Genomic DNA, 12148 nt, shown 5'->3' with positions numbered 1-12148 from the left:
TCCAGCTGTGTGCTTGCGTGTGAGAGCACGTGCATCGCGCCGCCAACGTCCTCGCTTAACGCAGCGAAGTGTCTTCCCCCGCCAGCTTTCAGTGGGCCGCCGACGCCACGCACACACACACGCACACGCACACACACGAGTACATATTCAGAACACTTAGCGGTTCATCTCAATTCAAACTCCCGATGTACTAAATACAACACATCAACACCTTAAACCACATTACAAGTTCAAACACCGCGGCTGGTGCTCGCTCGGTGATTCTCAGCGACACATCTTTAAAAGGCTCTTTAGTCTGCCGAGCTCAAACGTTGACCTCTGACCTCACGCCGCCAGCTGACCAGGTCCTGTTAAACCACACGTGGTGGTTTCGATTAGTTTAGATAAGTGAGCTGTGAAACACAGTATGTTTATGAATCCAGATCTCTAAAGCGTCACTTTATTTGTTTTTGTTCATTTTTCTGCATCACATCTGTTGGATTGTTTACACATAAGTCCTACTATATTAGGCTTTTAAGGGTGTGTGTCCACCAAACTCTGACTTCTTTACGATTGCTGGTTATAAAGCGACATCTTGTGCATCAGTTTCCCAACTCTTTCAGCTACGGAAAGTGCTTCCTGTCTGCCACGCGTCCCCCTAGATGTGAACGTGACTCTAAAACAAACCGGTTTCATTTAAATATTCTGCACATCTGGTTCCTGTTAACCATTTCAGGGGCTTTGATTACGTTATTTGCAGTCGATTGGCGCTTTATAAACAGCATGGCAACGGCTGTGTCTGCGGCTAAAGGCGTTAGCTTCCAAAGAGCCCGGACGCGGCCCAGCTGCAGGTCCGCACACAAGCAGCACGAGGGACACAAGTGTGGTAGACGCAGATTTAAATAAACACAGCTGTGAGGGGAACAATGGTTGTTTTATAAATCACATTCACCCCACCCCCCACCCCCACACACACACACACACACACACACACACAGTTTATTAGATGCCATCATAAAAAACTTCTAAGCTTTCCAACTAATTATGTTTTACCTCTTTCTCACGCTTACTTCCTCCCTCATTTGCTCTTTTGTTTCTACCTGTCCCCCCCCCCCCCCCCACCCTCACTCTGAAACAAGTGCTTTTGTAGTCGGTTGATAGTAGGTGATCCTTGGGGCTCCTTGCATGATTGGTTTCCCTTTTTTTTGTGTTTCGTTATTGTCTTGACCGCAAAATTTCCACATTCATGAGGTATGAACACACACTGACACCCTCGCTGTTCCCCTCTACTCCCCTGTAACAGACAGCTGTTTTCTCTTTTGCCACGCTCCCATTCTCCTCAGTCATCCTCCTCTCCCTTCATCTTCAGTGTCATTACCGTGCCCCCGCTCCCCCCATTATAAGCATTAAGGTATGCTTATTTGGCCACGGACCCCCTTTGAGGATCAGGTTCCGTGGTAACCCGGCCCGTCTCTGGAGGAATGCTTCTCCCGCTCTTTTGTCAGGCCGGCTGGTTGTGCGCGTGCGCGTGTTAAAGTAATTGAGTTGGCTGTGAAAGCCGAGTCTGTGTGGAGTCTGCAGGGAGGAGCACAGCTTCAGAATGGCATTGGGTTACTTGTTGCCCTGCCTCCGGATTACACTTGCATTTCAGAGAAAGTGTGTGTGTGTTTTATTTGTGCACCCGTCATTCCCCGAGGGAGTATGTTCACAGGTGGCTGCGTTGGCACGGCCGTGGGTATTTCTAAGCAGACACTGACGCAGCCTCTTCTATAAAAGTCAAAATAGAAAGGAACCGAGGAGGCTGGCTTTGTCCGTCTGGCCTGTTGTCTGCATCAGAGGTGTGTTTGTGTGTTTAGCCTGCAAAAAGGCTGAAGCCTTTCCAAGCCACTGCAGATATTTCATTAATCACCGTGATTTGATTTTTGAAGTGTACGATGGAAATGCATCAGTGACTGAGAATGTGCTGAGACTCTTAAATGGAAGCGGGGATGATTTATTGCAGTCTTGTGAGGCCAAAAATGGATCCTCACGTTATTTGGGTGGAAGTTGCGCTTCTACAGCGTCAGCACTGCTCCAAAACGAACCCAAGACATTAGGGAATGATAACGTGACCAATAATCACGCACGGCAAAGTCTTTTTACACCATTCTCCACGTAGACTGAGCTTCCCTACAGAGGCTCGAATCATCTTCTCAGAGGGAAATCTAATTCTCAATCCATTTGACAAGTTAATTTTCTCATGTGTTTGTCAATTCAGCACAGTTAAAAAGATGATTTTTCTTTTAGGGATATTTGCAGGGATTCTTTTAGTTTGTTGTTGTACCACTCGCTTTGTGTGAGTCTCTGCCACATGTTCAGAACAGGACTGAAAGCATTCATGTTGTATAATTTCCCAGCAAGCACTATGTCGTTTAATGACGTAAAATATGTGGCACCAGTTCCACGGATGAAAATATTGTTCTGGGACAAGCTTATTCCAGCGGTATTTCAGTCACCAGGAGATGAATTCATTCAAATCAAACTAAAGATTTAAAAGAAATCTCCGTTGATTCTGCGCATCTCACTTAAATTTAAAAATACATCCCCCCTGTAGTTTCATGTATGATCTATGGTTTAAAGAAAATGGTTCCCTTGTTAGAATACTCAACAACGTCTCTGGGTGATTTTGAGGAAAACGGTTCATGCTTTCAGGTGAGCGACTTGGCACTTTGATCATGAATGCCGTTTAGTCTCCTGGCCGATATCTCTCACACAAAAACAACGTGGATAAGTAGCACTCATTTTATATCCTTAAATGTTAAATCGGTGGTAATAACTAACTGAGCTTTGCCTTGTCAGATACCGAGGTCTGTGATCTGCGTCGGGAAGCTCTGTCCGTCCTGACGGCCTCCGAGCTGGTCGCCTCCGACTCTCCGGCCAGCAGCCGGGGGCCCGGAGGCACCCAGTACCTGCTCAGCCTGGCCCGCGTGGCCCTCAGCGCCGCCGTGGACGTCCCCGAGCTGTGGGGGGGTCCTCGGCCCTCCGGCCGGCTCCTGCGGTGTCTGCTGCAGTGCCCTCAGTACGAGGTGAGGGAGCTGGCACTGGAGGGGGTCCTGAAGAGGCTGCAGGAGGAGGAGGAGGAGGAAGAGGAAGAGGAAGAGCAGAAGAGGAGGAGGAGGAGGTGGAGGAGACCTGAGTGGCTGGACGAGACCACCCTGTCGAACCTGACTGCCCTGGCTCTTCACGAGACACACCCCCGGTGTCTGGCCAAGGTGAGACCACCCACACCAAAACATCCCACGAGGGGCATTTGTTATTGTGTGTGTGTGTGTGTGTGTGTCTGTGTGAGCTCATCACACAACGATGAACCCCTTCCAAAAAGAAAACGTCACAGTCTCAGCGAGCCATTGGGACATTTGGCCGTAAGTTAAATGTCCAAATCCATCTCGCAGAGGCTTGCGTGAGAGGCTAATCGGTTGCCGGGGGACACGCCAAGCGCGCTGGCAGAGGGCTGCCTCACCCGCTCTCTCTCTCCCCCGCCCCCTCTCCCTCCGACTTACACACCCTCCTGAGAGGTTTGGGAGGTTCTACTTTTTAACAAGTTGTTGTGTGTGTGTGTGTGTGTGTCGCCACGCTCTAGCAAACGTGTGTGTTATTCTGGCCTGTTGAGGGTTCTGTTTCTTTTTTTTTTAATATATATTAACGCCGCTTCATTGGCCAGCCGGTAACGGTTAAGGCGCAGGGCCCCGTTAAGTGGAGCCTGCCCCCCCCGGCAGGGACACGCCATGCCGTAGCTCGCCCTGGACTCCGATGAAGCATTGTGGTCAAGGAGCGGCAGTGGGCCAAGGACGTCCTGCCCAGAGACGATGTCTTCTTCTTCAGGCGCCATTCAGGACACGTGTGTTAAAGCCATCTGCTGCGTTACAGCCCGCTAATTAAACCTCTCCATGGAGCCTCGATCACACAAAAACAGCATGTTGTTGTTGTCCTATAGTGCGCCTTCCCCCCCGTTACGTGAAATCTACGTTGCCACAGTAGATCAGACAACTCCACAGTCAAACTGGCTGCTTGAGTGACGTGTTTGAGCTAACTGGTAACACGTGGAAGCTCATCAGAGCAGCACTGCTGATTAAAGACCACATCCTAACACAGAATCAAGTATATTCACCTCCATCAACAGTTTATTATAGGTACGCTGTATTTCACACCCAGATGGCACCGATATCTGGGTTTGGATCCAACAGGATCGTCTTGAGATTTAGATAAAGATGCGTAGTGCGATCTCCTCTGTCAGGCTCTCCCTTCACTCACAACCTCCTCCGCAGTTTGGCTCAACAGGCCGGTTGATACAGAGTAAAAAGCAGCAGCGCCTCGAGGCCTCAAAAGGACTCGGCACCGCTGTGCAGGCCGGGTGACTTTTATATGTGGGGCTTATTTTTATGCCTGCGTGTGTTCATGCCGGGTGGCCCCGGCTGTTTATTTGCAGGACACATCTACGGGAGTCTGTAAGCGTCCGCGCCGGAGTTGGCATGTTTTCCTGTGACCGTGTATATTTGAGTACGTGGGCATGCCGAGGGTTTTGCAAGGCGGCAGCTCATTAAAGCGTGTCGTTAAAAGTCCGCGGCGATGGTCGGAGAGGGAGGGAGGGAGAGAGAGCGAGAATGTCCACCACCAAGTGTACTGGGCTGTGGTTATTGGTGACATTTCCAAATGATATTGATAAAAACATCAGCGTTGTTAACATTTTGTTAGGATTTCTTCATTTGTTAGAAATAGAATACTGCTGCTAAAAAACGACTCTGCAACTGAGAACCTGCTGTTTGAGAGAGAAGCCTGTGAAAGCAAAAACAAAGAGCTTAAAGCGCTCGATAATTCTGTGGGTTTGTTAATACAATATTAGTCACCATGTGACATCACACAGAGAAACTATTTATCTAACGGATGTATTTTTGCACCAGTTAGTCAGCCGGTAGGAGGTCTTTTTTTATTTTTTTTATGGCTTACACACAAATATACAGTGACACGCAGAAGTTTACCCACAGTCATTGCATGCCCCCCCCCCCCCCCCCCCCCACACACACACAGGGCTTTATGTTAAAAGCTTAAATAACACACCGGAGGCCCTAGAAAGGAATAATAATCATTGGATATGCATTTTTAACCGGGATCTCTCCCCCCTCCTCCCGACTCTGCTCCCAGGGGGGTGCAAAGAAGAACCGCGTGAGAAGGATGGAGAGCAGAGTCTAGTTTGTTAAAACGGTTGCTATGGGTGGCTATAAAGCTGCCTGATTACATCCTGCACGTCTCTTGCATCCTTATTGTATTTGTGTTCCCTCATTATCGTCTTATTCCTGACTCCTTCTGACGGCGTCTTCGTCTCCGCCCTCCTCAGGTCCTCACCGTGCTGCGTGTGCTGAGCTCCAGCGCGGCGCTGGAGTGGAGGGACGGGCCCAGGAGGTTGTCCCGGGAGGACGCGCTGCAGCGCCTTCTGGCTCTGGCTCAGAGTTCTGCTCACAGGTCAGAGAAGACGACGACGCGAACAGGCGCCAATTAGAGAGCTGTAATTTGGAGGGCATGAAAATGTACTTTTGGAAGTGCATAAAGCAAGTACATTTTATTTTTTATTTTATTTTATGTGGCAGAAGATGCAGTTTTAGTTTCAGTGCAGGGAAGGACGAAAGGACAAAATCCAAACCTTTACCGCCACTGTGATCATACAGGTGGCGTGTTAAGCAGCCAGCGTGAAATTACTTGATTTTGAATAGCAAAGGTCAAGGTCACCGTGACTTCTGCGTCCTTCACTATGCAATGTGATATCTGAGGAACGGCTGGAGCGAATGTCGTCAGATTTGGCACAAACATTCACCGCTGTGATGCTTTCGGGGTGAAAAAGTCTTTGGTGATTTCACAAAACATGTTATGAACCTTCATTTGAGGACTCATGCAATCATTAGAGCATTTCATATAAATGTCCGAGTATTGAAGGGTGGATTTACAACATGGCTGTTGTAGTTAAATCAGTGGTCGAGGTGTGGCGGTGATTCCAGCAAAACCTCGGGCTCATGTTTTCTGGGTCTCACAATATTCACGGTGAACATACAGCGGGCCCTGATCTCGGTGCTCCATGAACTACAACCCGAGCAAAAGCTACAATTTTGATTCATTTCGAGGGGAATGCAGGAAACACTCGCTGTCAAAACGGCGCCAAAGCAAATCCAGCCCGGCTTTTTAGCCGTGATGGATGAGCGGGACATGAATGCGCTGCATGGCGCGATGCAGCCCACACACTCCTCATCCTGTTGTTTCTGGCTCGCCCGGCTGCGGCAGGCAGGCAGGCTGGCTGTCGGAGCCGCCATTCAAAGCCAGAGTCCGTGGAGGAGGTCCCAGCCGAGGATCACCGGCTGCACCTTAACCCCCGCACCTGGGCACACCTGGAGCTGCCTGGCCCCTCTCAGCGCCCGCCTCCCGCTCAACCACTCGGGGGGAACCGGATTGTCAGTCTACAATGGAGACAGGGGAACGCTTGAAATGAAAGAAAAAAGAGAGAAGCCCAGATGTAAGCCGATATTCGTGCGCTCAAAAGGCCGTCATTAGAGCATTATTCCCATTCGAGATTATTCACACCTGTCATGCTGAAACCATTATATTTTTAAGGAGAGCCGCCGCGTCCTCCTCTTACCACAAACTGATCTGGCACAAACCATTCCAGCAGAGTCTGTGTGTGTGTGTTCCTCGAAGAGCCGCCGCTGTACTTTGCTCACCCCGACATGAGCGCACAGGTTTGAATGAGGATCGGATTACAAAGGCTTTCAGCGCCGTGAAGTCCTTTCCTGGCCACAAGCTCTGGACCCCGGGATCGACTTTCCCCTTGGAGCGGCCCCAGGGTTATGATTAGAGCCACGCAGGGGCGGCATCGGGTTGCCGCTGCGCAGTGGCGTGTACCAGCGCGCTTGTTGTTGTGGTTTGTAAGTCAATACAGTTGAGCGACGTGCGCGTAGTCAATCAGGACGACCTTGAGGAGGGCAGAATCCATCAGCCCGCCCTCCCACTGCACTAACGTGTAAAGCCAGAGGTTCATCTAAATTGATTAAAACATTTACTTTCAATTACATTTTTCAATCTTTCATTTTTTTTATTTTTTATAATTTTGGTGTTGCTCAAGAGTTTGAAGTAATGTCGTTAAAGGGCTCCGGGTTCTGGCTAAAGCCAAGCGATTGCTTGGAGCTTCGACGACACAGAAATTTCCATTTGGCTCGGTTGTATTGAAGTCCATTTGTTTTCCCCATGGATGGCCCACTCACCCTCCTCAACTCCCCCCAAAAAGGGAAAACACCAGACCCAGCAACAGAGCATCCCTCTTACGGGACAGACGATAGAAATAGGCTTCCCGGAGCTATTCTGAGACACGTGGACGCTGGTGTCAGGTTTTGCATGTTGTGTTTCAGCGTGGAGCTCCACTGCGCCGCCCTGACCCTGGTCTCCCAGCTGGTGGTTCAACTGGTGAACTCTGACCCTCAGGTGAGGTCCGACTACTATTACTACTCCTGCTAATCTGTTAACCGCCATTGGCGGATGTGTTGGTGGCATATTTGCAGAAATTCACAATATACAGGATGATGTTGTTTGCAACGTTTTTGGCGGCGTCCACCACGACGCGTTGGTTTGGGGCTTAATTCTAAAGCCGAACCGGCCATTGTAGCCAATAGCTCTGCTTATCAACACACAGAAGGGGGGGAAATAAAAAGTGAGTAAATGAGAAACAACAAGCTGCCTGTGTCTCTCCGATCCGTCTGCCGTCTAGGGTGCGAGTGCAGTCGTTGGTTTGGCCGAGTGGGGGTCGCTGGTGTGCTCGTGCTGCGGCGAGGAGCAGCCGGTGGAGGTGAAGCTGATGGCGGCCGAGGTGTTGGTCAGCTGTACCGCCACCGTGCTGACCAGCACCCTTCTGCCCCTGGGTGAGTCTGGACGAGGAGGGTCTTTCATCTTCTGAGACCTCCGATGGGGCAAAAGTTACTTTAAATATATTACTCTGAAATATGGGCCTCATGTTACTGTGTGTGTGTGTGTGTGTGTGTGTGTGTGTCAGGTCTGTCCACCTCCCTTTCTCTGTGGAGGAGTCTGTTTACGCTGCTGCAGGACGAAGACCAGGATGTGCGAGATTCAGCCTCTGACTTCATCTGTAATGTGCCAGCACCTCTGCTCAGTATAGGTACACACACACACACACACACACACACACACACACACTAACTGACGTGTTCACACAAGCACGCTTCTACTGATGATATTCATGTTAAAAGGGGGGATGACATTGTTTTGTGCTGGGCGAGAGGGAGCATTCCTGTACAAACAAAAGCTGTGTGCGTGCCGGGTGGGGGGGAGGGGGGAGTCTGCTTCACTCACAACTACACCTGAAATATCTTATCTCCACCCTCACAATTCTCTCTCTCTCTCTCACACACTCCCACACACTGTCAGTAGGGTGACAGCTGCCAGCTCGCAAAGCGCCACAGTGCGACTTCCCGTCCACCGTGGCGCTCTTATCCTGTACCCCCACCCCCCCCATCCTCTTGCCTCCATGAGCCGTCCCTGTTGTGTCTGTCACCGCCGATAGCATCTCGCAGCGTAACACGAGACGACGTTTCCTCGCGAGTCACGGGGCCGTCCACGGAGTCATAGGGGAAGACTCAACTGTATCATTATTATTTACTGGGACAAAATAAGCAAACTTTTCACAGCCTAAAGACCCTGGAAAGGCATTTTCCAAATGTGTGTTCCGGCCAGGATTTTATTCAAAGGCTTATTTGTGTCGTTGGACCTGATAAGCTGTCAGGTAGAAATCCAATAGGAGCTCGTCAACGTGATGAAGGTGGAAAGGGTTTTCCACACAACAGGCATGTAAATAATGGCGCGTTTCCACCGAGCGGTACGGGACGGGTCGGGTCGGTACCCTTTTATTTGTGTCTCCACTGCCAAAAGTTGAGCATGGTACCCAAAATCTGAACCGTACCGTACCGCTTTTTGGGTACCCTTCCGTTGGGGTACCTGGCACAGCTGGTTGGTACTAAAGGGCGGAGCTAGACTCACTGCAGAGCGTTGATTGGTTGAAAGAGTGTCGTCATTTGCGCGTGCCGCCAGGGGAAAGACAACACACGTAACACACCTGCAGCATGTAGCCTTTGCTCAAACAAAGATCGTCGTCTCCTCGTGACAAACAGCCACATATCGAGAAGCAAGAACAGGATCGGCTGTCTGTCCTCCATTGTTGTTTGCGGTTAGCTTTCAGTTTTCTACTTTCCGTCATATACCACGCCTGTCAAGTGACGTTATCACTACTTTCTGGAATACACCACGCCTATCAAGTAAGGGTATGGTTGGCGGTGGAAACGCTCGCCAAATCATGGTTAACAGACCCGACCCGTACCGACCCGACCCGACCCGTACCGCTCGGTGGAAACGCGCCATAAGAATTGGGCTTCCTCTTTCGTCCATTCATATTCATTGCTCCTTTTGGAGATTAGTTTACTGTGTGTGCGCGTGCGTTACTGGCACCCACTTTGCTCCTTCTGGGTGACTTCACTCTGGGCACGCTGCTCCCACGTGTCTACGTTTCTTGGAAATTCATGAAAAATTACCTCCGAATTCTTGACTTGAATTCAAACACGCGCACAACAGGAATGTGCCGCACTACAGGGGGAGACGAAAACGAGGCGGCAAATTGACGAGCTCTCAGTGGACTTGAATAAGCGAGTTGCCCGCAACGCATTCCTTAACCAAATGAAAAACGAGAGAAAAACCCCCGAAAGAAATCACACCAGTATAAAAAAAAACGCGCAACAATAAAAACCTGCAATTGGAAAAATATGTCATCGTTCTGCTTTGAGAGCTTAAGAGATGCTTCTAAAGTTAGAAACACGACAGTGAGCCGGGAGTCCGTTTTGGTGCGTGGAGAGCTGCCTCGTTTAGTGAAGTCATCGTGTGAACCAGTGTGAGGCAAAGATCTTTCTCTTGTTGATGCTATTTCTTTAAAAAATGTGATCGCCTGGCATGCATTTTGTGTGTGTGTGTGTGTGTGTGTGTGTGTGTGTGTGTGTGTGTGTGTGTGTGTTTATGACCTGCAGAGTCAAGTATCTGAGGTGTGAGCTACTTTAGATGCAGGCGACGACTCCTGGCCTTTGATATGCAGGACAGGCAGGGATGTGGGAACAGAGACGGGGTCTCCCCCCCACCCCCCCCTCCTTTAGGAAGGAAATGCATGTAATTGGATTGTTTTAACTTTCTGTTTAATTGCTGATCATTTCCCTGCCAGATGCGTATAAACAAGATATTAAGCTGAATGAGGCAACAGAGTTGAATAAATGGAATACGATCCCTGGTGACCAAACAGCATGGACACAAGTCTAATAACCAGTAACAAGAGCGGTGCGGCGGTTTGTTTCCAGAAATCAGTCATGTCCAAATGCTGAATAGGGAATCTGCAGGTAGACGGCGATGGGCCGAGCTTAGCATTTAGTATTTGGTTACAACAACTAGCCCAGCTGTGTCCACGTCCATCAGTCTGTTCATCAGCGCACTGTTACAATTCAACCAAGAAGTCGGCTGAAGCTGTGAAAGTGTTCGGTGCTTTAAAGCGCCTTTTCTGATTCTTTCATCCTTCAGTAAGAGAAGGACCAGCTGAGCACCTGAGAATATTAAGAGTGGTGAGATCTAAATGAATTGGTTTGGCGTGTGGGATTCTCCTTCTGAACTACAGTGGAGCCATTGTGTGGGACAGGAAGAGAACGTCTAATTTGACCGCATCCCCCCCCTTCCCCTCCCCCCCAACCACCACCAGCATCGCCGCCGCCCAAATACCTCCAGGCTGATTGGGTCTGAAATCAAACTCCGCTCGCCCTCGCTGGCCTTCCAGCACTGTGACAGACTCCAGCCAGTAACAGAGGGTTCACTTTATATCTATATATATGTGTGTGTGTGTGGATTATATATATATATATATATCCGGTTCTTTACTCGAGGCTCTCCTTAAACTGTTTTTTTTAATTTTTTTTTTACAAAACCTATTTTTTAATAGTAAATTTTGATTCCAGTCCTTTTAGATGATGCCACCTCGCCATCAGCATGTAAATGCTGAGAGGCATCAGTCCTCTGTCCTGCCTTTTGTTTGGCTGGACTCCTTCAACTCATCCCCGTCAAAATGCAATTCATTCAACCTGTTGATGGGTCATTCCCAGTGAACCATTAGCAACCCCCCCCCCGCCCCCAGTTCATTCATTCACAGTGGATGACGCACATGAATGGAAGCTAACGGCCTGCCGGGGTTTAAGTCACAGTCATTAAAGCGGCCTCGTCCTATTTTAGCACAGGACTCACTCAACTATCACACCTGGCTTTGCGTTTGCATAGAAATCAAACTGCTGGTTCCCACTCCGGCGTGTCTCCACCGCGCTCACCACGTCCTTTATCGGGGACTAAAGGCGCCTGTCCGGAGTGATGTCTGGTGTCCGCAGGCTGTCATCACGCGTCTCGGTGCGGCTATTTCGCACCCCAACTGTGCGACCGGCCTCGATCGGCCTCGCTGCGCATGAATCCCAGATCTGGGTCTAGTTGTTGTTACAAAAGACAGAAACACGTTCAGTTGTGTGGACTCTTGGGAAAGAAACATCGCTTCAGCTTTTACCCTTCTGCATATTCCACGTCTGGAAGGCTCTGTGAAGTCGACCCACGTAAAAGTCCAGAGTCGTCGTTTGGAGTCACTGCCTCCAAAATGTTTTTAGAGATATTTTATTTAACTTAAAATTCCACCCGATTGCTGCTCGGACCCGATCAACAAACACAAGTAATTAACATATTCTGCAGAGAATTGATCTCTGATTGGCCTCACACATGAAACGAGACAACCACAGGGGACGCCGGCGCTTTTGCATCAGAGAGGCGGCTTCTGCTCGGCAGCCATTGACTTGTATTCCTCCACCCATTGACGGGACCGGCCGCTGGCTGCTGCTGCCTCTGTTCTATGGTAATGCCGTGCACTCACTCATGTTTTGTGCTGTTGTTGTCATGCTAATGTTTGGTGCTGCTGCTCTGCGTGCCGTTTCTCGCCGGGCCCCCGCAGGAAGTCGGGGCTGTAAAGTCTGTTTTTATTTCGCACCTCTCTTATTTCGCACCTCTGCTTCCTGGTGCCTCGGCTCCACTG

At 49.7% G+C, this 12148-nt stretch overlaps 1 protein-coding gene across 2 annotated transcripts in view; it reads left to right on the top strand.

The window, feature by feature from the left end:
- thada (THADA armadillo repeat containing) overlaps positions 1-12148 on the top strand; it is a 58415-nt gene that overhangs the window by 40674 nt on the left and 5593 nt on the right. For both annotated transcript variants that reach the window (XM_078103924.1, XM_078103925.1), the window contains exons 32-36: positions 2818-3230; positions 5351-5475; positions 7404-7476; positions 7760-7910; positions 8042-8164. In XM_078103924.1, coding sequence (XP_077960050.1) covers positions 2818-3230; positions 5351-5475; positions 7404-7476; positions 7760-7910; positions 8042-8164 — 885 coding nt within the window. The remainder of the gene's footprint in view (positions 1-2817; positions 3231-5350; positions 5476-7403; positions 7477-7759; positions 7911-8041; positions 8165-12148) is intronic.

This window comes from Gasterosteus aculeatus, chromosome 6 (assembly GCF_964276395.1).
Source record: "Gasterosteus aculeatus chromosome 6, fGasAcu3.hap1.1, whole genome shotgun sequence".
Taxonomy (NCBI): Eukaryota; Metazoa; Chordata; class Actinopteri; order Perciformes; family Gasterosteidae; genus Gasterosteus; species Gasterosteus aculeatus.
Note: the sequence above shows the minus strand (reverse complement) of the source record. Positions and strands in the feature narration are given on the sequence as shown.